The 22,484-nt window shown below is 33.5% G+C and overlaps 1 protein-coding gene across 4 annotated transcripts in view; it reads left to right on the top strand.

Moving 5' to 3' along the window:
* Positions 1-22,484, top strand: part of Stxbp5l (syntaxin binding protein 5L) — a 326,234-nt gene that overhangs the window by 129,534 nt on the left and 174,216 nt on the right. For all 4 annotated transcript variants that reach the window (XM_076867719.2, XM_076867717.2, XM_076867718.2 and 1 more), the window contains exon 8: positions 7,921-8,044. In XM_076867719.2, coding sequence (XP_076723834.2) covers positions 7,921-8,044 — 124 coding nt within the window. The remainder of the gene's footprint in view (positions 1-7,920; positions 8,045-22,484) is intronic.

Genomic DNA, 22,484 nt, shown 5'->3' with positions numbered 1-22,484 from the left:
TCTGTAGGATCTCTGTTCACATTCTTGATTGTTTCCTTTGCTGTAAAGAAGCTTTTGAGTTTGATACCATCCCATTTATTGATTTTTTATTTTACTTCTTGAGCTTTAGGAGTCTTGTTGAAGAATTTGTTTCCCAAGCCAATAGGTTGGAGAGTTGGGCCTACTTTTCTTCTAATACGGGTCTCTGGTCTAATACCCAGGTTCTTGATTCACTTAGAGTTGAGTTTTCTGCAGGGTGAGATATATGGATTCAATTTTATTCTATTAAACATGGACTTCCAGTTTACCCAGCACCCTTTGTTGAAGAGGTTATCTTTTCTCCAATGTACATTTATAGTGCCTTTGTCTAGGCTGAGATAACTGTATTTATGTGTCTTCTATTCTGTTCCATTGGTCTTCATGTCTGTTTTTGTGCCAATACCATGCTGTTTTAGTTACTATAGCTCAGTAGTATAATTTAAGGTCTGGTATTGTGATGCCTCCTGCATCAGTTTTTGCGCTAAGGATTGCTTTGGCTATTCTGGCTTTCTTATTTTTCCAAATGAATTTTATGATTGTTTTTCCATTTCTGTGTAGAATGTCATTGGAATTTTACTAGGAATTACATGAAATCTGCATAGTGCTTTGGTAATATGGCCATTTTGATAATATTAATGCGGCTTATCTAGTAACATGGGAAATTTTCCATTTTCTGAGGCCTTTCTTCAACTTTTTTCTTTAGTTTTCTTTCATTTTCATTATAGATGTCTTTCTCTTCTTTTGTCAGAAGACTCTCAAATATTTTATTTATTTTTTTTGAGGCTATTGTGAATGGGATAGTTTTCCTGATTTCTCTTTCAGCTGATATATCTTTGGTGTATAGAAATGTAATTCATTTATTGGTGTAGATTTTAAACCCTGCTACTTTGCTGAATTCATTGTGAGTTCTAGAAGCTTTTTGATAGAGTTTTTTGGAACTTTTAAATACAGAATCATGTGATGGACAAGTAGGGATAGTTTGAGCTCTTCTTTTCCTATTAATATCCATTTAATTTCTTTCTTTTGACTGATTGCTCTGGCTAGGGTTTCAAGGACTATGTTGAATAGGAGTGGTAAAAGAGGGCATCCCTGTCTTGTTCCGGTTTTTGAGTAGGAATGCTTTGAGGTTTTCTTCATTTGGAATGATGTTAGCCTTGGGTTTAAGATATATAGGGCTGGGGATGTGGCTCAAGCGGCAGCGCGCTCGCCTGGCACGCGTGCAGCCCGGGTTCAATCCTCAGCACCACATACAAACAAAGATGTGTCCGCCGAAAACTAAAAAAAAAATAAATAAATATTTTTTAAAAAAAGATATATAGCTCTTACAATATTGAGGTATGTTCCCCTACCATAGTTTTTCTAGTGTTTTGAGCATACATGGATGCTGGATTTTGTTGAATGCTTTTTTTTTTTTTTTTTTGCATCTATTGAGATAATCATGTGATTCTTGTCTTTAAGTCTATTAAAACTTGCATCCCTGGAATGAAGCCCACTTGGTTATGGTACACTGTCTTTTAAAATTTGTTTTTGTATGCAATTTTTGCTACTGTTTTATTGAGAAATTTTACATCAAAATTAATTAGGGATATCGGTCCAAAGTTTTCTTTCCTTGATGTGTCTTTGTCTGGTTTTGGTATCAGGGTGATGATCAGGGTTGGATGAGTTTGGAATGGTTCTCTCTGTTTTGACTCCATTGAATAATTTGAGGAGTATTGGTGTAAGTTCTTCTTTGAAAGTCTTACAGAACTTGGCTGAGAATTAATCTGGTCCTGGGCTTTCCTTGGTTGGTAGGCTTCTGATAGCATCTTCAATTTCATTGCTTGAAATTGATCTGTTTGGGGCTGGGGTTGTAGCTCAGTGGTAGAGTGCTCACCTAGCATGTGCGAGGCGCTAGGTTCTATCCTCAGCACCACATTAAAAATAAATAAATAAATAAATAAAATCAAAGTATTGTGTCTAACTACAACTAAAAAATATATTTAAAAAAAATTATCTGTTAAATTTTTCTGTGTCCCCTTGATTCAATTTGGGTAGTTCATATGTTCCTAGAAATTTGTCAGTGTCTTCAAGACTTTCTATTGTATTGGAGCATAGACTTTGAATGTAACTTCTGATTATCATTTTTATTTCAGTGATGTTTATGGTGATATTTCCTTTTTCATCACTAATTTTAGTAATTTGTGTTCTCTCTTTTTCTTTGTTAGCTTTTTAAAAGTTTTATCAATCTTGTTTATTTTTTAAAAGAATCAACTTTTTTATTTCAACAATTTTTTGACTTTTTAAAAATTTTCAATTTCGTTAATTTCAGCTCTGATTTTTATTATTTCCTGTCTTATACTACTTTGGGTGCTGGTTTATTCTTCTATTTATAGGGCTTTGAGATATAAAGTTAGGTTATTTATTTGGTGATTTTGGGTTCTTTTAGTGAATGAGCACAATTCAATGAACTTTCCTCTTAGAACTGCCTTCATAGTGTCCCAGAGATTTTGATACGTTGTTTCGCCATTCTCATTTACCTCTAAGTATTTTTTATTTTATCCCTGATTTCTTCAGCTATCCATTGGTCATCCAAGAATTTATTATTTAGTCTACAGGTGTAAGTGTAGCTTCTATTTTTTTAATTTTATCATTAATTTCTAATTTCATTCCATTATGATCTGATAGAATGCAAGGTATTATCTCTATTTTTTTTTTTGTATTTGCTAAGAGTTGCTTTGTGGACTAAGTAAAGTCTATTTTAGAGAATGTTCCATGTGCTGCTGAAAGGAAAGTATATTCATTCATTGATGGATGAAATATTCTATATGTCTGTTTAGTCTAAATTATTAATTATACTTTTTAGTTTTATGGCTTCTTTTTTTAGTTTTTGATGTGAATATCTATTGATTGGTGAGAGAGGTATGTTGAAGTCACCCAGTATTATTGTTTTGTGATCTATTTGATTCTTGGATTTTTGAAGGGTTTGTTTTATGTATGCAGATGCATCATTGTTTGGAAAAAAAATATTCATGATTGTTACATCTTGTTAATGTGTAGTTCCCTAAAGGAGTATGAAATGGCCTTCTTTTTCCCTTCTGATTAATTTTTACCTAAAGTCCACTTGATCATATATGAGGATAGAAACCCATGCTTGTTTGCAAGATCCGTGTGATTGTGATGTTTTTTCCCATCCTCTCACCTTCTGTCTATAGATGTGTTTGGCTATGAGGTGAGTCTCTTGGAAGAGCATATTGTTGAGTTTTGTTTTTTAATCTAGTCTGCCAGTCTATGTCTTTTGATGTGTACAGGTAATTTACATTTAATATTATTGAGAAATTATTCTTATTCCCCGTCATTTTGAATTCTTACTGGTTTTTAATTTGAAATAGCTTCTTTTTTGATTGACTATACTTCTAGTATAGTTACTCTTTTCTGGATTTCATTTTTATTTTTGATTTCTTCTTCATGAAATATTTTGTTGAGAATGTTTTGTAGTGCAAGCTTTCTGATTGTAAATTCTTTTAACTTTTGTTTATCATAGAAGGTTTTTATTTCAATGTCAAATCTGAAGCTTAGTTTGCAGGGTATGTTATTCTTGGTTGATATCCATTTTCTTTCAGAGCTTGGCATATATTATTCCATGACCTCCTTGCTTTAAGTGTCTGGATTGAAAAATCAACAGAGAACTGAATTGGTTTTCCCTTGAATGTCACTTGAGTTTTATATCTGACAACCTTTAGAATTCTATCCTTATTCTCTATATTAGGCATTTTCAAAATAATGTGCCTTAGTGTGGGTCTGTTGTGATTTTGTATGTTTGGGGTCCTGTAAACTTCCAGTATTTGATTTTCCACTTCATTCTTAAGGTTTGGGAAATTTTCAGACATTATTTCATTGAAAAGATGATGCATTCTTTTGGTTTGTATCTCTGTGACTTTGTGTATTCCAATAAATTTTGAAGTTTGGGCTTTTCATGTTATCCCACATTGTTTGGAAATTCTGTTCATGATCTTTTTAACATTTTTCCTGCATGCTCAACTTTATTTCAGGATTATATATTTGTCTTCACTGCCTAAGACTCTGTCTTCCAGGTGGTCTACTGTTCCAGTGATAGTTTCCAATTGAGTTTTTTATTTGATTTATTGATTCCTTCATTTTGTGCATTTCTGTTTGTTTTCTTCAGAATCTCTTTATTGAAGTTATCTTTGTTACCTGTAATTGCTCCCTTACATCATCCTTTACCTTGAATATCAGTTTAACTATGTACATTCTAAATTCCTTCTCTGACATTTCTTCCACTATGGTGTCAATGGATTCTGTTTTTGATGTATTTTGGTTTGTTGGAGGCAATTTATACCCTTGCTTTTTTTGTGTTGTTTGTATGTCTACCCATTTAACAGTTGATTTTGAAGCATTAGGGTTTCTACCTTGTGGAATTATAGTGTCCCTGAGGGTTTCCTGTATCTTGCAGTTTAGGGGGAGACAGACAGTAACAACAACCAGTGAGAATAATTTACAGCATTAAACCAAATAGCTCAATGTTATAATACTGAGAAATGTTGTTATAATACTGAGAAATTATATGATTAGTTATTACCCACGTTGAAATCAGTTTACACAAGGGTTTACAATTTCATGTGGTGACCAAGGGTTTAATAGAAGTGTTGAAGTATGTAATGATTATGAGGGAATAAGAACAAAAATGGAGGTAAAAAAAATTAAAGAAAGAGTGGAAGAGAGAACATTAGAGGTTACCTGTTAGTGGAGGAAAGAAGAGAAAGAATTGAAGGAAATGGATAAGTGAGAGAGAAAAAATAATGAAAATTAAAATAAAATAAATGAAGTATATCTAATGCTATCAACTTTTGTAGTCATTTGATTTTATCTTTATATTGCCTCATTTATTTCCTCTGTTTTCTCATTTTCACATCCAATGTCCTAGTCTATGTTGTTATTTTTTGCCTGGATAAAACTAATCATCTTTCTTTTGATAATCTTACCTTTTCAATATATCCTTCTCTAATAAGATTAACATTTTAAAGAATAGTAAAATCATGCAATTCTCTACCTCAGAACCTTTAAGTGAGTCCCTTTTCAATGAATTCTGTATTACTTGACATGAGAGTTTGGGCTGGAGTGCTTTTACATTTAATTTACTATATCCTTCTACACTCATCATATTTCAGACATGTCCCTTTCTATCTCCTAACATACCATATTTCTTATCTCCAAGTCTTACTACTACTACCATTCCTTATCATGAACTCTCTTCTTGGCATCTGAATATCAAAATTCCATTAATTTCTTATGTACTAGAAAGCTATTTGGACTGTCTGGCTGGCTTTTTGAATAATCATTAGTGAATTTTGATATTTTAGAAATCTAAGATTGTTATCAGAAATAAATAGCTATCAATTTTTGTTCCATTAAGTCTATATTTTAAAAATAATCACTCATGGAGAACTTGACATGAGGAAAATCTTTCAATTCCTGGAAAAAAACTATATATTTTCTTTTTATAGATTATTACCTTAACTTTGGGGTTTCATTTTTTTTTCTTTTTCTTTTCCATGTTAAAGAAATAGTCACAGCCACTGAGTTGACCAAATATAAGTAGTGTTTTATCTTTCAAATTCTGTTAGTATATTTAAAACTATTTTCTTGAATAGTTGTATTATATTTGACTGTTAATAAACTCTTTAAGTGTATTTTTTAAATAAAAGAGTAGGGTATGATCAAATAAATAAAGATTGAATCAGTTCACATGCCAGTTTTTCTTTTATGCATTATTTGTCATACTAATCTCTAACAAGCTGATTATATAAGCCTATTCTTTTCTACATAATTATACTTCATTTAAAGCACTTATTTACTTTGGCTTTGTCATGGCTATAATTTTTACATCTGTCCTCTCCAGTGGATAGAAATTCAGTGGAATATGATGAAGGTTTAGGGTAAGGAATGCTTTCTCTGCATCCCCCAACTTTGGTGACCAAAGCAAGCTTCAAGAAATGTAAATTGATTGAGGTTCATCAAAGTTAATATGGAGGTGACACAAAAGAATAACATTTCACCCATACCACCTATAGAAGGGAGAATAAAAAAGCAGAGGGGAAGACAGTGAAGAATGTTTTCCTTCTTCTGGAGACTGGCAGAAAAAGAAGTATTCTCTGCATAATAATGAAGGCCAGTGTAGGAGAAAACACAAGTCCAGAATTTCAAGGTGTCCTTACCATTCCATCAAATATTAATTTTTAAATTTTTTGTTTTAGTTATATATGGACTCAATGCCTTTATTTGTTTTTATGTGATGCTAGGATCAAACCCAGTGCTTCACTCTTGTGAGGCAAATGATCTACATCTGAGCTACAACTCCAGCCCCCTCAATTATCTTTTGATTCACAACTCATACCTTATTTCCTATATAATATATTTAATGATTATTCTAACCATCAGTTATCTGTAACTGTAATAATACTTACTGTTTATAACTTTAATATATAGGTAACTTTATAAATATATAGTTATATGTATTTATCTATATGTGTGTATTAAGTAATGTTTTGAACAACCAATGAAAACAAGAAGCATAGTACAGTGATACAGAAAAAAAAAAGTCCAAATGAGTTATGATTACTATTCATCTATATTCATCTTCCCTTTTGAAATTTCTGTAAGGATAAAAATGTTGTATACATTTGTTCTGCTTTTTTTGTCTACTAGAGTTTCTGTCATTGTACTTAAGCACATTATCCAAGTCCTGATAATTTATTAATTTAAAAAAAATACCAAATATTTGGAATTGTGTGTGACATTAATTATTTATTCATTCAATAGATATTTCTTGAAAACGTACTTTATATAAGATACTATTAGTACTGGATTAAAACATTTTAGGAAAATGGAATAATTGCTTTTAATCAAAAGAGCAGAGTAAACCTTAAAATTTAAAAAAAACCGCTTGCTTTAAGTGAATTTAAATAGTTTGTACTAACAGCAATGCAATGCAATGATTGAAAATATGGGTTTTGTTATTAGAGAATCCTGCCTTTGAGTTGTGTGGTTTACTATAAAGAATTGAGAAATTTGATATGTATTCTGAAGGATTAAATGAGATAATGTATAAAAATGCTTACCATGGGGTCTGGAACCTTAGAAGTTCTTTAATGACTTTTTAGACTACTTTGAGTGGAATTAAGCCTCTATTTTCCAAGAAATTATTTTCTGACAATCTTGCTTTTACTTTTGTTTGTTTGTTTGTTTTCTGGATATATACAAAGCATATTCACACCATTTGTTTCTTCATATATGTACTTTGGATAATGATGTCCATATCATTCCACCATCATTTCTAACCCCATGCCCCCTCCTTTTCCCTCCCACCTCTTTACCCTATCTAGAATTCATCTATTCCTCCCATGTTCCCCCTCCCTACCTCACTATGAATCAGCCTCCTTATTACTCAGCAATAAAAGAGAATAAAATCATGGCATTTGCAGGTAAGTGGATGGAATTAGAGAATATAATGCTAAGTGAAGTAAGCCAATCCCCCCCCAAACAATTGCCAAATGTTTTCTCTGATATTACTTTTACTTTTATGCAAACGGTTTTTCAAATAAGCATCCCATTATATGGGAATAGGATACATAAGATCCATAGGACATAGGATTTCCAAAAACACTCTGGTATTTAATGATATTAAAAATTTTATTTAAATTTTCTTTAACTTAGGAGATGCATTTTAGTAACCTTTTTGTAAGTTAGTAGAGTGTTGAAGCCAAAGATGGGCTGATCTAGGTCAGGAGAAAAAAAGTGTTTCTTACATGTTTATTAGTACAGTAATTTTATGTCCAAATTTTTCTTTTGAAATATAAAATGATATATCTATTCATCCTCTTCCTACTTGTTTTTAATTGTTATTAGGCAATTCATTCAATTGATTGGCATCATGAGGGCAAACAGTTCATGTGCAGCCATTCAGACGGTAGCTTGACCTTATGGAACCTGAAAAGTCCAAGTCGTCCTTTCCAGACCACAATTCCACATGGTAAGATGTTTGCTTTCAAAATAAATACTGGAGATATAGTGTCTTGACTTGAAATTGGAGGAGTGGTATTATGTGTTTGGTTAAAAAAAAGTTAACATGATGTGGTTTCTGGTTCTAAATATCTCCATACTTTCTACAGATTCCCACATGATATTCCCCAAGTTTCTGTGTTTCACTCTTACCCATGTTTTTACTTTGTGAGTCATACTTACACAGAGACTGGCCCAACAAAAAATTTGATAATGGATGATTGATATATCTCAGAAGAGATAATGCAGGAAATAAGGCCAGTTTCAAGAGGTGAAGAGTAAGTAAAAGAATGGTATTATATAGATCTGACTTTCTGACTTAATCCATATACAACTTCATTGTGCACTGATTTATAGATTCTTCCACTTACTTCTGTTCCTTCCATTTGATTACACTTAATTAGGAAGACTGTGGTTTTAATTATATTTTATTATCTTTCATAAATGGATATTTAGATCCTATATAAATATTTATATTGAGCTGTACCTGAGAATAAAAAAATTCAGATGTCTAAATATCAATAATTGGGATGACCAAATTATTTCAGATATTATTGGTGATGATCTGAATTCCATGTCTACTTCATACCATTGATTATTTGTAATCATAGAAAGGTCAAAACATAACAGTTAATCAAACACACACTATTGTGAATTTTCTGAGTATTTATTATTATATGACATTTAGAAAGTAGTGGTATGTTTTCTATAATAGGTGATCCATAGGTCATATTATTTCATGTTCCATCAATCTACCATTTTTTGTGCCACAGTTGTAGGCTCTATATGCAAAGCCTTAAATTATTGCCACATTAACCTAACTGCTTTACTTAGAGATTACATTACATTTATACACTTACTTAAAAATGCTTTTTTTAGAGGTTGACATGGAAACCTTGGATAGGTATGTGCTATACATGCAACTTAGAATTGACTGTTTGCTTCTGTGATATTTCCATATTCCCTTCATCCCTCCCCCAAATTCACATACCTTTTATATGTAAAAATGTATTATGATGTATTCAATTTATACTTAATTCGATATATCATCAAAATTTAACTTCTATTAATTCTTTTGGGTGATTGAATATTTGATACTTTTATATTTACCATGTGTCAGGGTGGAGGCTCAAACCCAGGAAACAGATTCAGGATCCCACAGGTTGAAGGAGGTGCAAGATGCAATTGGGCTAGTAGGCATGCTTTATTTGGAGGCCTCTAGCCAGCTGCCAGCTCCACCTCAGCCCCCAGCCAGTTCCATTTTGTCCCCTGAGTCCTTTCCATAGGCAACAGGTTAAATCAGCGCACACATACTCACAAGCAAATGTTTATGATCTTGACTACATATGCTGATTCAGATGTTTATAACCTTGACTACACCCTACAAACATAGCCCATCAGAAGCCTCAGAAAGGGAGACCAACTATAGCCATTTGAGACCCTCCCTACAGCATATAAATGTTTATTAGTTTGTGTTGTCTATAATTCTGCTTTTCTGTTGAAATAGTTCTTGTCCGTGGTGAAAACAGTAAGTTTACATAAGGATTTACAATTTCACATGATGGCTAGGGGTATAATAGAAGTGATGTAGAGTGTGATGATTATGAGGGAAGAGATGCAAAATTAGAGGTAAAAAGTTAAAGGGGGAAGAGAGAACGTTAGAGGTTGGCAGAGGAAAAGAAAGAGAGTTGAGGGAAATTGATAAGTGAGAGAAAAAAGAAATAAAAATTATTGTTCTATGAATAATATCAGTCTTAAAATAAAATGGTAGAAATGAGAAACAAAATAGGATATAGGAGTATGTCTATATTTCCTGTTGAAGATAGAGTAAGAGGAAAGGAAGAAGAAAAGGGGGCAGTAGAAAAAGGTTTGTAGATTTTAGAACTGGGTGAGGTTTATGCAGAGGCAATGTAGGGTGTATTTTTAAGAGACAAGAACATAAAACAAAACAAAAGCCCAAATAACAATAATTAAAGAAAAAGAATAGAAGTGTAAAACTTAAAGGAAGAGTGAAAGAAAGAGCAGTAGAGTTTGGCTGTTGGCAAGAAAAAAGAGAAAAGTAAAAACAAAGGAAAATAGTTGTGAAATAGTCAATAGGAAGTCAATTGGCATCTTTATGAAAACACAAATAACTGGGCCGAAGCAGAACTCAAATGGATCAACAAGCTTTCCTTTATTCAACAGCAGCACCAATCAGGCACTAGAAGGTATGAAAATGGCCATCAGTTACAGAAGGGGTTTGAGTTTTATGGGACACAATGATGGTGGATTAAGTATCATTGGAGACTGAGGCAGATGTGTTTTGCAGTCAGGAAAAAAGTTGTAAAAGGCCTGGAACTCATTGTCACTGGGAAAAGCTCAGAACTCAGTTTTCACTGCTTACCTTCTTTCTCTGGATTTCATTGTTTCCCAGAGCTTCACTATTTGTTTTTCAACTTCCAGGACTCATCAGCAGTGGAAAGGGTAAAAGTCCAGGGCCAGGTTTCAGTGTCCACCTCCTCCCTTCAGGACCCATTGTGGTTGGGAAGGGATGCATGTTTGCATTTGGTAGATGTTGGGGATGAATCTGGGAAAGGATAAAAATTTGCTTTTTTTCCCTAGGGGCCCATTGTTACTGGCAAAGGATTTATTGGAAGAGGATTAATGGTTGCCTTCCTCCTCCATCTTCCTCCAGATCAGAGAGTTTTGGGGGGTTGTCATTTTCCATATCCTTCATAAGGGGATGCTACAAGCTAAAAACAAAGCAAAACAACAGAAACAAGAATATATGTACAAATGCATAAATGTCCATCATTTGTCAATGAGTACACATTTAAAAAACAAACCAAAACTTAACAAAAACAAAAACAAAACAGCAAAATAGTTAATGAAAGTTTTTTCATTGTTTTTATGTTCATTTTCTGTGTCAAACTGCTTTTCAGTTCTTCACAGCAGGATGGTGTGAGAAGCTGTGGAAGATGTTGGCAGCTTGATTACCTGAATAATGTCTTTAGATCTGTGTTGTTGTCAGTGAAGCTCCCCAGGGAATGGATTTGGTCTAGTTTTTCCCTAGGTGTATTTTATGACGCAGTTTTCAACTTGCTTCTGGGTCTGTATCCCACAGCATTCCTAGAGCACCACCTGTGGGAAGAGGGAGTTGGTCCTTCACCAGTTGTTTTGGGGGGGATGCTGAGGTTTTAGGGGGACTTCTCAACAGGGGTTTTCAAGCGTTAAACTCAGACACTCCCTTCCATTCAGTTTCTCCCTGTCACTGGTTCTGTTTGCTGTGGGCTGCTGGGTCAGTGGAAGGCAAGAGTGGGACTCCAGCTTGCTCTGACCTCTCTGATCAGAATTACCCCCTGACAAGGCTGATTAAGCACTGAGCTTTTCTATTTTCTCTCCCCTGCCCTGTTTATCTTCCCCCTGCTGCTGTTCCTGCTCATGGATTCAATGCATTGTTTGTGGGAAGCTTTCTCTAGCTTTTTTGAGTCTGTTTTAGCCCCAAGCAAATCAGTTGAGGAGCACTGAGTTTTGTCTGTTTCTGCACCCCAGCCCATTCCTCTTCTCCCTGCTAGTGTTCTTGCTTCAGTGGAGTGAGCAAAGGGATACAGGCTTCCTTTGGCCTGGTTTGTAATGTGCCCAAGCAAAATGGCTTCATTGCCAGAAAATATCTGTGCCAGAGATTCTCCTAATTCTCTGGGCTCACTTTAGATCTCCCGGTTGGTCTGCTGGATTCATCTGCAGGTTTTGGCCTTGAATTCACAGATCTAAGCACCTGGTTTGAGTTTGCACCACTTTTACTTGGAGGTATTTGGTGTTCACTGTGGGCAGCTGGCTGGCCATGCCTTTTTGCATACTAGTATGTTTGGCTGAATAGCCTCTGGGTTCACCCAGGGCTGCCTGCCAGATCCTGGGGTTCCCCAAGCCAAAAATTACAGCACTTGTAGATCTTTTCAAATCTTGTATTCCACCCACCACCCTGCCCCAGCTCAGCTCCTAATCTGCTCCTTAGCCTTGTCTGGTGTATTCCAGTTTTTCCAGCATTCAAGACTTTCTGTCCAATATTGATTATCTATGGATCTATGAATACTCAATATTGAGTATGCATAAAAAGTGTTTTTTATCCCCATTTAACACATTGTTTATTATATCCCAAGTCACAGGGCTGTGAGAACCTCCACTTCCCACTAAACTGCCATCCTGTTATGATATTAATTCTACAAAATTTGCTGAGCTTTGTTTTATCATTAGTGCCTAAACAGTTACCATAACATTACAAATGTGCTTGAGAAGAATATACATTTCTTAACTGTTATATAAAGGTCAAATTTGAAATTGTATTTTGCATGGTTTAAATCTTTACTAATTTTTAGTTTTGTATTTAAATTTTGAAAGAGGTGATATGATGTATTTTCCATATAATTCTGTTCATTTATGTTTATTTATTTATTTTTTAGACTTACAGATAAAGGTGGTTGATTACATTTATCAGATTCTCTCTGATTTTACTGATGGTTGTCTAGTGCTACCAATTTCTGAGACTCTGGTATTAAAATTTCCTCATATTATTACAGAATTGCCTATTTCTAACTTTAATTCTACCTTTTTTTAATTCATATATCTTAAGGTCTTGTTTTTAGTTTTTTTTTTTTTTTAGGTCTTCTGTAGAGAGCATATAATTGGGTCTTCTGCTTTTATCTAGTCTTAGTGCGAGAATGTTTAGATTTATTATCTTCTGTTGGTTCTTTCCTGTTGATTTTGTCTGTTTTCTCCTTTTCTGCCTTCTTTTGGATTACTTGAATATTTTTATCAGAATTTCACTATAATTTACATATAAGCATTTTATCCTCCATTTTTTTATTGCCGGCTCCCAGAATTACAAGTATAATTCCTTAAATACTCAAAATGTGTAAGAGCTAATACTGGAACACTTAACAAAAATATAGTACTCTTATAACTATATAGATCTATTTATCTTTCTCCCACTGCCCTTCATGCTCTAGTTACCATACATTATACCTAAATATATTGTTATAACTAGTGCATTAAATAGTCATGTGCATTTTCAATTAAAGGAAAAATAGCCTTTTAATTTTGATTATCATTTTAATTTGTTCTGGAAAATTATTTAGCATTTCATGTAGATCAGGTAGAAACAAATCCATTTAACTTCCTTAATCTGAAAATTGCCTGTTCTTTTCCTTCATTCTTGAAGACTGTTTTGCTAGATTTACATTTTTGAGCTGACTTTGTGTGTTTATGTGTGTATGGGTTTTGCATTGTTTTCAAAGTGACGAGCACTATAAAGGCTTTCCACCATTTTATAGCTCCCATACTTTCTGAATGAAGAATCTTAAGTGGTTTTAATTTTGCTTTCTCTGTATATGATGTGTCATTTTTCCTCTGGTTGTTTTCACACAATTTTTATGTATTATTTTATTTTATTATTATTTTATATTATTTTATTTTATTATTTATATATCTTCCATTTTCAGTAGTTTACCTGTACTATGCCTAGGGCTTGCTTTCTACAAATTTACTCTATTAAGGGTTCTACTGAGCTCCATAAGCCTATAATTTTATATCTTACACGAAGATGAGGAACTTTTTAGCCATTTATCTTTTTAAATATGTTTTTCTGCTTCATACTTCTTTCTGGAATATTAGTCTTTGTAGAAGTTTTGGTGTTACTACACATTTCTGGCCTCTATCTATCTATCTATCTATCTATTTTTGTCATTCTTTTTTCCTCTGAATTTTGGATTGCATAATTACTCCTATTGATTAATTAAGTCAATTTTCCTCTGACATCTGTACTCTGCTATTAAGCCTGTTAATTTTTTATTTCTGATAATATTTCCATTTAATACGTTTTTACATTTTCTATTTCTCTGCTAATATTTCCTTTTTATTAGTTTTGAACATTTTACTTTCCTTGAAGCATTGAAATTAGTTTGAATATTATCTTTATCTGATAATCTGCTTTACCATGAAGTTGAACACTTCATAAGAATGGCTAACATTTTCCTATCTTCCCATATTTAATAATTTGGATTTTATATTACATAATATAAATGTTGTATATACTCTAGAATACATTTTTGTTGCCCCCCTGTTTTCTCTTGTATGTATTAAACTAGGAAACCATATGTAGATGTACTTCATAATTTTTCTAGAAATCAAAAAGTTCTCTCCTGAAAAGTTAAAATTGGTCTGAAGCTCATTTTAGACAAGGGTGGGCTAAAAGGAAAATAACTAAAACTAATGAGACTGAGTTAGCATATGTCTGACTTGAGTTTAGCACTGTAATGACAGTACTCTTGGAGACATAGCTGTAGACATTGATGTTCTTTCACAATAAATTGTAATAATTTCAAATGTGTTTTCTTCAATTATAGTGCCCTCAATTAAACAACACACCTGGCATTTCTAAAAACATGGTATTAAATATAATCTTATAAAATGCATAAGTTACAAAATTATTGCTCAGAAATGGGAAAGGGGTGTCTACAAGGACTACTTTTATTAAATATTTTACTGGAAATACTAGTCAGTGTGTAATTAGACTTGAAAATGAAATATGATATTTAAACATTTAGAAAGAGGATTCAAAAGTATAGCTGCTTTTTAGTGTAATTGTATGACTAAAAAAATAAGAACTAATTAGGAAAATGATTACATATAAGTTTAGAATTCTGTATTGAAACAAAATCTAATGGGTATTTAAATAATAGCACTATAAATAACAATTTATTTTTATTAAAGCATTATAATATACATAGTAGTTGGGTTCATCCCAACAAAATCATAAACGTGTGGAATTCAGTTTCAGTTACAATATCCCCCATTTCCTCCTTCTTGTCTCCCTCTTACTTCTCCTTCTTCAATGCTATTAGGTTTCCTTACACTTCTTTATTTATTTGGTACTGGGGATTGAACCCAGGGGCACTCAATCACATCCCCAGCCCTATTTTGTATTTTATTTACAGACAAGGTGTCACTGAGTTGCTGAGTACTTCACTGTTGCTGAGGCTGGCTTTGAGCTCATAATCCTCCTGCCTCAGCTTCCCATGCCTCTGGAATTCCAGGCATGCGCCACCATGCCTGGCTTTATTAATTTTTGGTTGGTTCTTTTTACTTATACATAAACGTAAAATTCTCTGCAGTATATTTATATATGCACAGAGCATGATGTTTTAGGAATTCATTCTGCATTTCCTCACCTTTTCTGTTCCTCCTCTTAGTCCCTAGATCATCTTCTACACTATTGATCTTCCTCATATCTTCATGATATCCCAGTCTTTCCTCCTTCTTTCATTTATTTTACTGTAAATTCCACATACGATAGAAAACATTCTACTTTTAAATTTCTGGGTCTGGCTTATTTCACTTAGCATGGTATTCTCCATTTTCATCCATTTACTAACAAATGCCATAATTTTATTCTTCATTATGGCTGAATAGAGCTCCATTGTGTATATATACCAGCTTCTTAATGCATTTGTTTGTTGATAGGCATCTGTGTTGATTCCATAATTCAACTATTGTGAATTGTGCTATTAAATATTGAAGGAACTGCATCATTATAGTTTGCTGATTTTAGATCTTTTGGACATATACCAAGAAGTAGGATAACTGAGCCATGTGGTGGTTCTATTTCTGTTTTTTTTTTTTTAAATATTTTTTAGTTGTAGGTGGACACATTTCCTTTTTTTAAGAGAGTTCCATAGTGCTTTCCGGAGTACCTGTAGTAATCTGCAGTGCCACCAACAATGGACAATGTTACCTTCCCCTCTACATCCTCACCAGCATTTATCATTGTTTGTATTCTTGATAATTTGTCATTCTGACTGGAGTGAGATGAGATCTAGTGCAGTTTTGATTTTCATTTCCCTGATAGCTAGAGATATTGAACATTTTTTTCATATATTTATTGGCTATTTGTGTTTCTTGTTTTGAGAAGATTTTGTTTTGTTCTTTTGCACATTTATGGATTGGGTTATTTGGTTTTGTTGTTGTTGTTTTGGTGTTAATCTGTTTGAGTTCTTTCTATATTGAGGATATTTATCCTCTGTCGGAGCAGTAGCTGGCAAAGAGTTTCTCCCATTATGTATGTTTTCTCTTCACACTCTTAATCATTTTCCTTGCTCTACAGAATTATAAAACAGTTTTAAATAATAGCACACATAAAAATATATGGGGGTAAACCTTAAAGTAAGTATAAAGTATTATTTCTACTAAGGAACATAAACTGCAAATCTTGAGTAAATGAAAAGCATACTCTATATGTGAATATATATGTTGAATATTATAAAGATGTTAGTTACCCACAAATTCAATTTTTTCCCAGGGAAAATTATAGTGATTTTTTTTAAATGAGATGAGCTAATATGTAGCAAGAATAAATTTGAAAATAGGCAAATTATTCAAATAAGGAGTAATAGTCAATTATAGGTAGTTTGGAGAGTTACAATTCTTACCAAAATGAGTAGAATACTGAATGTTCTTAAACTTTTTAAAGAAAGCATTTTCATTCATGATAGCTATTTTTAAAAACCATATAATACCTACAAAAAACTTAACCAAGAAAATGAATGACCTCTACAATTAAAATGACCAAAAAAAGGAATAAATAGAAGAAACACACAAAATGTAATGACCTCCCATGTTCATAGATTGCAAAAATTAATTAATTAATTAATGTTAAAAATGTCCATACAGGGCTGTGGCTATGGCTCAGCAGTAGTGCACTTGCCTTGTATGTGTGAGGCAGTGGGTTAGATTCTCAGCATCACATATAAATAAATAAGTAAAGGTCTATCAACAACTTAAAAAAAAAGTCCATACAACTCAAAGTGATTTACAGATTAAATAACATTCCTATCAAAATACTAATAATATGTTTCTCAGAAATAGAAAAAACAATTCTAAAATTTATATGAAAGCACAAAAACTCCAAATAACTAAAGTAATGTTGAATAAAAGGAACAGCCAGCTAGAGGCCTTGCAACATCTGATCTCAAGACATATTATGGAGCTAAAGTAACCAAAGCGGCATAGTACTGGCCAAAAACTAAAACATTGATCTGTGGAATGGAATATAGAAATCTTGGAAATAAATCCAAATATCTGCGGTCAACTGATTCCAGGCAAAGGTGCAAAACAAAAAAACAAAAACATAATGGAGAAAGGACAGCCTCATCGATGAATGGTGCTGGAGAAATGGGATATCCATATGCAGAAGAATGAAATTTGACCTCCCTCTCTCATCATATGCAAAACTCAACTCACATGGCATCAAATATCTAACTATAAGAACTGAAACTACAAAATTACATTAATATAGGCAATGATTTTTAAAATAATACCCCAAAAGTGAAGGCAACAAAAGCAAAAATAGACAAATGGTATTACATCAAATTAAGAAGCTATTGTGTGGCAAACCAAATAATCAACGGAGTGAAGAGACAACCTACAGAATGGGAGAAAATACTTACAAACTATTAATATAACAGGAGATTAATACCTAGAATACATACAGAACTCAAAAAATGCAACAACAGGTAACAAATTAATTTTTTTAAAAAAATGGGCAAATTATCTGAATTGATATTTTGCAAAAGAAGGAATAAAAAAATAGCTTGGTTATAAGTACACACACAAAAAGTTCAACATTACTAGCTATTACCAAAAAAAAAAAAAGCAAAAAATAACTCGTTAGAGAAAATGTAGCAAAAGAGGAACTCTTATCTACTACTAGTAGAAATATAAATTAGTATAGCCATTGTGGTGATCAGTGTATAGATTCCTCAGAAACCCCAAAATAGGTCTACCATGTGATGCAGTTATCTAGCTTCTGAGTGTATATTCAAAGGAAATGAAATCAATCTATCAAAGAGATACCTGTACTCCCATGTTTCTTGTAGTACTATTGACAATAATGAAGACATGGAATCAATCCAAGTGTCAATCCATGAGTGAATGAATAAAGAAAATACGGTGTATGTACACAATGGAATATTATTGTTTTAGTCATCTTTCTCACTGTTGTGACCAAAAGACCTGTCAAGAATAATTAAAGAAAGAAAAGTTTATTTGGATGCTCACAAAGTTTCAGAGGTCTCAGTCCATAGACAGTTGGCTCCATTGTTCTAGGCAGAAAATAGGCAAAATATCATGGAAGAAAATAGTAATGGAAAAAAGTGACTCAGGACTTCATACCAGACAGCAGAGAGAGATTCCCTTCACCACAAACTATACCCCCAAGTCACGCCCCCAGTGACTGACTGGCTTACTCCAGCCACACCCAGCTTTCTTAGAGTTACCATCCAGTTAATCCCTATTAGAAGATTTGTGCATTATGTGTTAAACCTTTCATAACTCAATCATTTCACCTCTCAACTTTCTTGCATTGTCCCACATGTGAGCTTTTGGGGAACACCTAATATTTAAACCATAACAGTTATTCAGCCATAAAAAGAAAAAAATCATTGAGTTTCTTCACTTTATAAATAATATTTTTCCATCAAATTTAGGAAGTTTTTAGCCATTATTTTTGATGAAAAATCTGTTGTTAACCTTATTGGTTTACCCCTGAATGTAATCTGCCTCCTTTCTCTTGTAGCTTTTAGTATTTTCTCTTTGTTCTGTACATTGGATATCTTCATAACAATGTGTCTTGGCGTTGGTCTGCTGTGATTTTGTGTGCTCGGTGTCCTGTATGCATCTACAATTTGTATATCAGTTTCCTTTTTTATTTCTGGAAAGTTTTCTGTAATTATTTCCTTCAGTAGGTTACTCATTCCCTTGGTTTGAATCTCTGTACCTTCCTCTATCCCGATGACTTTTTTTTTTTTGGTTTTTTTATGTTATCCCTTATTTCTTGGATTTTTTCTCATGATTTTTTACCAGCCTTTCTGAGTTGGCTAGACTCTTCAAGATGATATATTTTGTCTTCATTATCTGATGTTCTGGCTTCTACTTGCTCCACTCTGTTAGTGATACTCTCAATTGAGTTTTTAATTTGGTTTATCGTTTCCTTCATTTCTAGAATTATTGTTTGATTTTTTTTTATAATCTCTATCTCCTGATAAAGATGCTGAACTTCTTCTTTTATCTGTTTATGTAATTCATTTTCAATGTGTTCTTTCACTGTTTGGATTTGCTGTCTCGTATCCTCTTTAAGGTTCCATTCCATCTGTCTAAGGTATTCCTTGAGTTCTTTATATGACCATTTTTCTGATGACTCTAGTTCCTCCTGAATATTTAGGCTGTCCTTCATTGTTTGTACTCCTTTTCTTCCTTGCTTTTTTATGCTGCTCATGTTTCTTCTTGTTCTGTGTGACTGCTGAGTTACTGTTTACTCTTATAAATTTATTTGATGCTTGGGAGGAAAGATATTAGAAGGGAAGGGAAGAAGTCACTAAAGAGAATGAGAGTAGGCAGGTAGAATTCAAGGAAGGGGGAATAAGAAAATTGAAAAGAAATGAAAAGATAAAAGAAAAAAATAGAAAATAAAGAAAGAAAGAAAAAAAATTTTTTTAAATAATAATAAAAAAAGAAAATTGAAATTTAAAATAATAATAATAATAAAATAAATTAAAAAATTAATAACATAAAAAAGGTTAAAGAACAACAACAACAAAAAAATGAAAATGAAAGAGAAAAAAAAACCAAATTAAAAAACAAATAATAATAATAATAAATGCAGTCATAGAGTTCGATTAACTTCTCTTCCAGTAGGTGGAGCTGTGCCCACTGGGCCAAGCTTCTCCTCTCAGTAGGTGGGAACCAATCACTGTGCAGCAGCTCTTCCTCCCAGACTGAGTGGGTCTCCAATCCTGAGTGCCTAGGGCCTTCTCTTGTGTTTCCTCAAGCCAGGCCCCGCTCACCTGTGAGGCTCACCACAAGACTGGCTGCACGCCAGGTCTGCTGCTCCTGGGAGCCCTGTTTTCATGAACGCCTGGGCACACTCTCCCTGTTTGCCTCCCTCAGACCCTAAGTTTGTAGAGCTTGGGGCTGAGAACCCCCAGCGAATTTGCTTGCACTCCGGTAGCCACGCCCCCGGTAGCTGGTGCAAGAGACCTCAGTTGTCAGCACTGGTGGGAGCGGTAGCCGGGAGTCCCGCGCTGCAGGGAGTCCCGGCCGCAAGTCCCGCACCACTCCTGATTCCCTGGGTCTGGCTATCGCGCTCACGGGAGAGCTGGGAGGGGCCCTTAAGGTTTCCCCGCTGTGTGGAGAGTGATGGCTAGGGGATTACACACCTGTCGCCGCTGATTTCAATGAAGTTATCTCCTCCTCCGAGTGACGTCAGTTCTCTGCCCTGGTGGTATCCCATGCAAATGGTGACCGTTAGTTCCCTTTTCTGGGTGACCAATGCAATGGGTGGGTCCTGATTGTCTCTCCCAAGCCCCGTTTCAGTCCTGTGGCCACTGCCTATGAAGGCTCGGTTGGTTTTACCTCTGTAAATTCAGAGGGGCTGACCAGTTATTTCAGCGGGATAGTTGGTGCTGAGTCACAAGATGCAGGCAAATCGGAGCTTGAATGCAGCCGATCTGGGCTCGGTGTGTGTTCTGAGAGGCCCAAACTGTTTGCCCCAAATCCACGTCAGCTCAGCATTGCCTAGCGATCCTGAGCAAACATCATTTAGACAGTTTACGACTCCCTATGCCCGAGCAGCTGGAGAGATCAGAGACTTGATCTCTCTGCGCCAGCCGCCATGTTGGATCTCCTTTAGCCATTATTTTAAAAATGATTTTCTGTTCCTTTCTTTCCTCACTTTTTGGTACTACCATTATACATATGTTGGTGTGACTAATGATATTCTAAGACAGTCTTTCATTCTTTATCTAAGATGTTACAATAATCATCTTCTTGTATTTCTAGCATCAGTCACTGAAAATCTCAATTTTCTCTGTTAAATGAAGTCATATTTATATTCTGAAACATTACTTTACACACATCACTCCCAATTTGAAAGCGAAAACTCTTCATTTTCTATATTGAGGTTCAGTTGTATAGATTGCCACTAATTGGCTCTTTTGTATTTCTTTGGCATTGTTTACACTAGTCCCTCAAGACTAATCGTTTAATCTAGCAAAACTTACTATTCATAAAGCTGGAGTTTTGATTTCAACTTCTATTATACTTTCTTATCACCCATTTGCTTCTGATACCTAATATTATAATTTTAATACTTATTTTGTTTAATCTATGTATTCTAAGCAGTTGAGAGTTTAGTTATCTCTACTATTATTTAATACTCAGCATAAGGTATGCCAACAGGTAGAATTGTGGTTAATGTTATTTTATGCAATATGACACTTAAGCATGTTTTAATTACTAGCAATGAATATAATCAAAGCAGGAAACCTTACCCAAACTACATTATTGGAGTTGGAAATTGAAGTAATATACCAATTAAATATTTATGTAATTAATCTTTACTATTGAAATTAGTTTATGATACTGATGCATTTTGATTGAAAAACAATATTTGGTGTACATTTATAAACAACTGCAGATATCCCGTTTTGTTCAATTAATGACTTAGTAATTTAGAGAAGTAGTGGATGAAAACAAATATACAAGCTGGGGAATGGGTCCTTCTCCATTCCTATTTCATTATCAAAACCAGTAATCTGCCAACCATTTGTTCTTAAGACCACTGTTCAGAGTAAGTCTCTGGCCAAAATCTATCACCTTATAAAATTTCATGATCTACATACAATGTCTGCAATTACATTTTATGTATAATACAGATACTTACCTTTTTTTAACACAGTGAATAGTCATGTTCAGTTTTATATTATTGGTTGCTTGTTATAGTTGACATGGGATACAAGGATTAAAAAAAAAAGAAAATTTCAGAAAACTTGCCATGGGGAAAAGAATGGCTTGTTGCATGCTGATTCTTTGCCTCTTAAATTAGTTGAATAAATTATCTTGGCTTTCCACTTGGATTTGTCTGTGCCATTCTTAATCTATACTGAAAATCTAAATATACATGCATGTATAAGAGTTTCTGTATAAGAGTTGTGTCTTTCTGTATAAGAGTTATGTCAATAAATAATGTAATACAAGAATAAATCAGGGCAATTATTGAAAATAAAAAGCAAATTTAGCATTCCAAAAAATATGTCAAATTTCTCAAAATGAGGCATAAATTAAATCAAGAGAATAACTAGAAAGATGAGTATGTTGTATGCATATGCTGCTTTTATTTTGATTCATAGTCTAAATGACATAATTATTTCCATATAAGAAACTATTATTTTTGTTTTGTATAAATAAAATACATCATTTATATATTTTGAAATTATGAAATATGTCTTCTACATTTATTATCTAGTAGACTTTTCTTTACATGAATTTGATGGAAATGGGATGATTTTGAATATCTATCATATACTTTACAGTGAAAATCTTTTACT

Source organism: Callospermophilus lateralis, chromosome 10 (assembly GCF_048772815.1).
Source record: "Callospermophilus lateralis isolate mCalLat2 chromosome 10, mCalLat2.hap1, whole genome shotgun sequence".
Classification (NCBI taxonomy): Eukaryota; Metazoa; Chordata; class Mammalia; order Rodentia; family Sciuridae; genus Callospermophilus; species Callospermophilus lateralis.
This window is presented reverse-complemented; position numbering and strand designations above follow the sequence as displayed.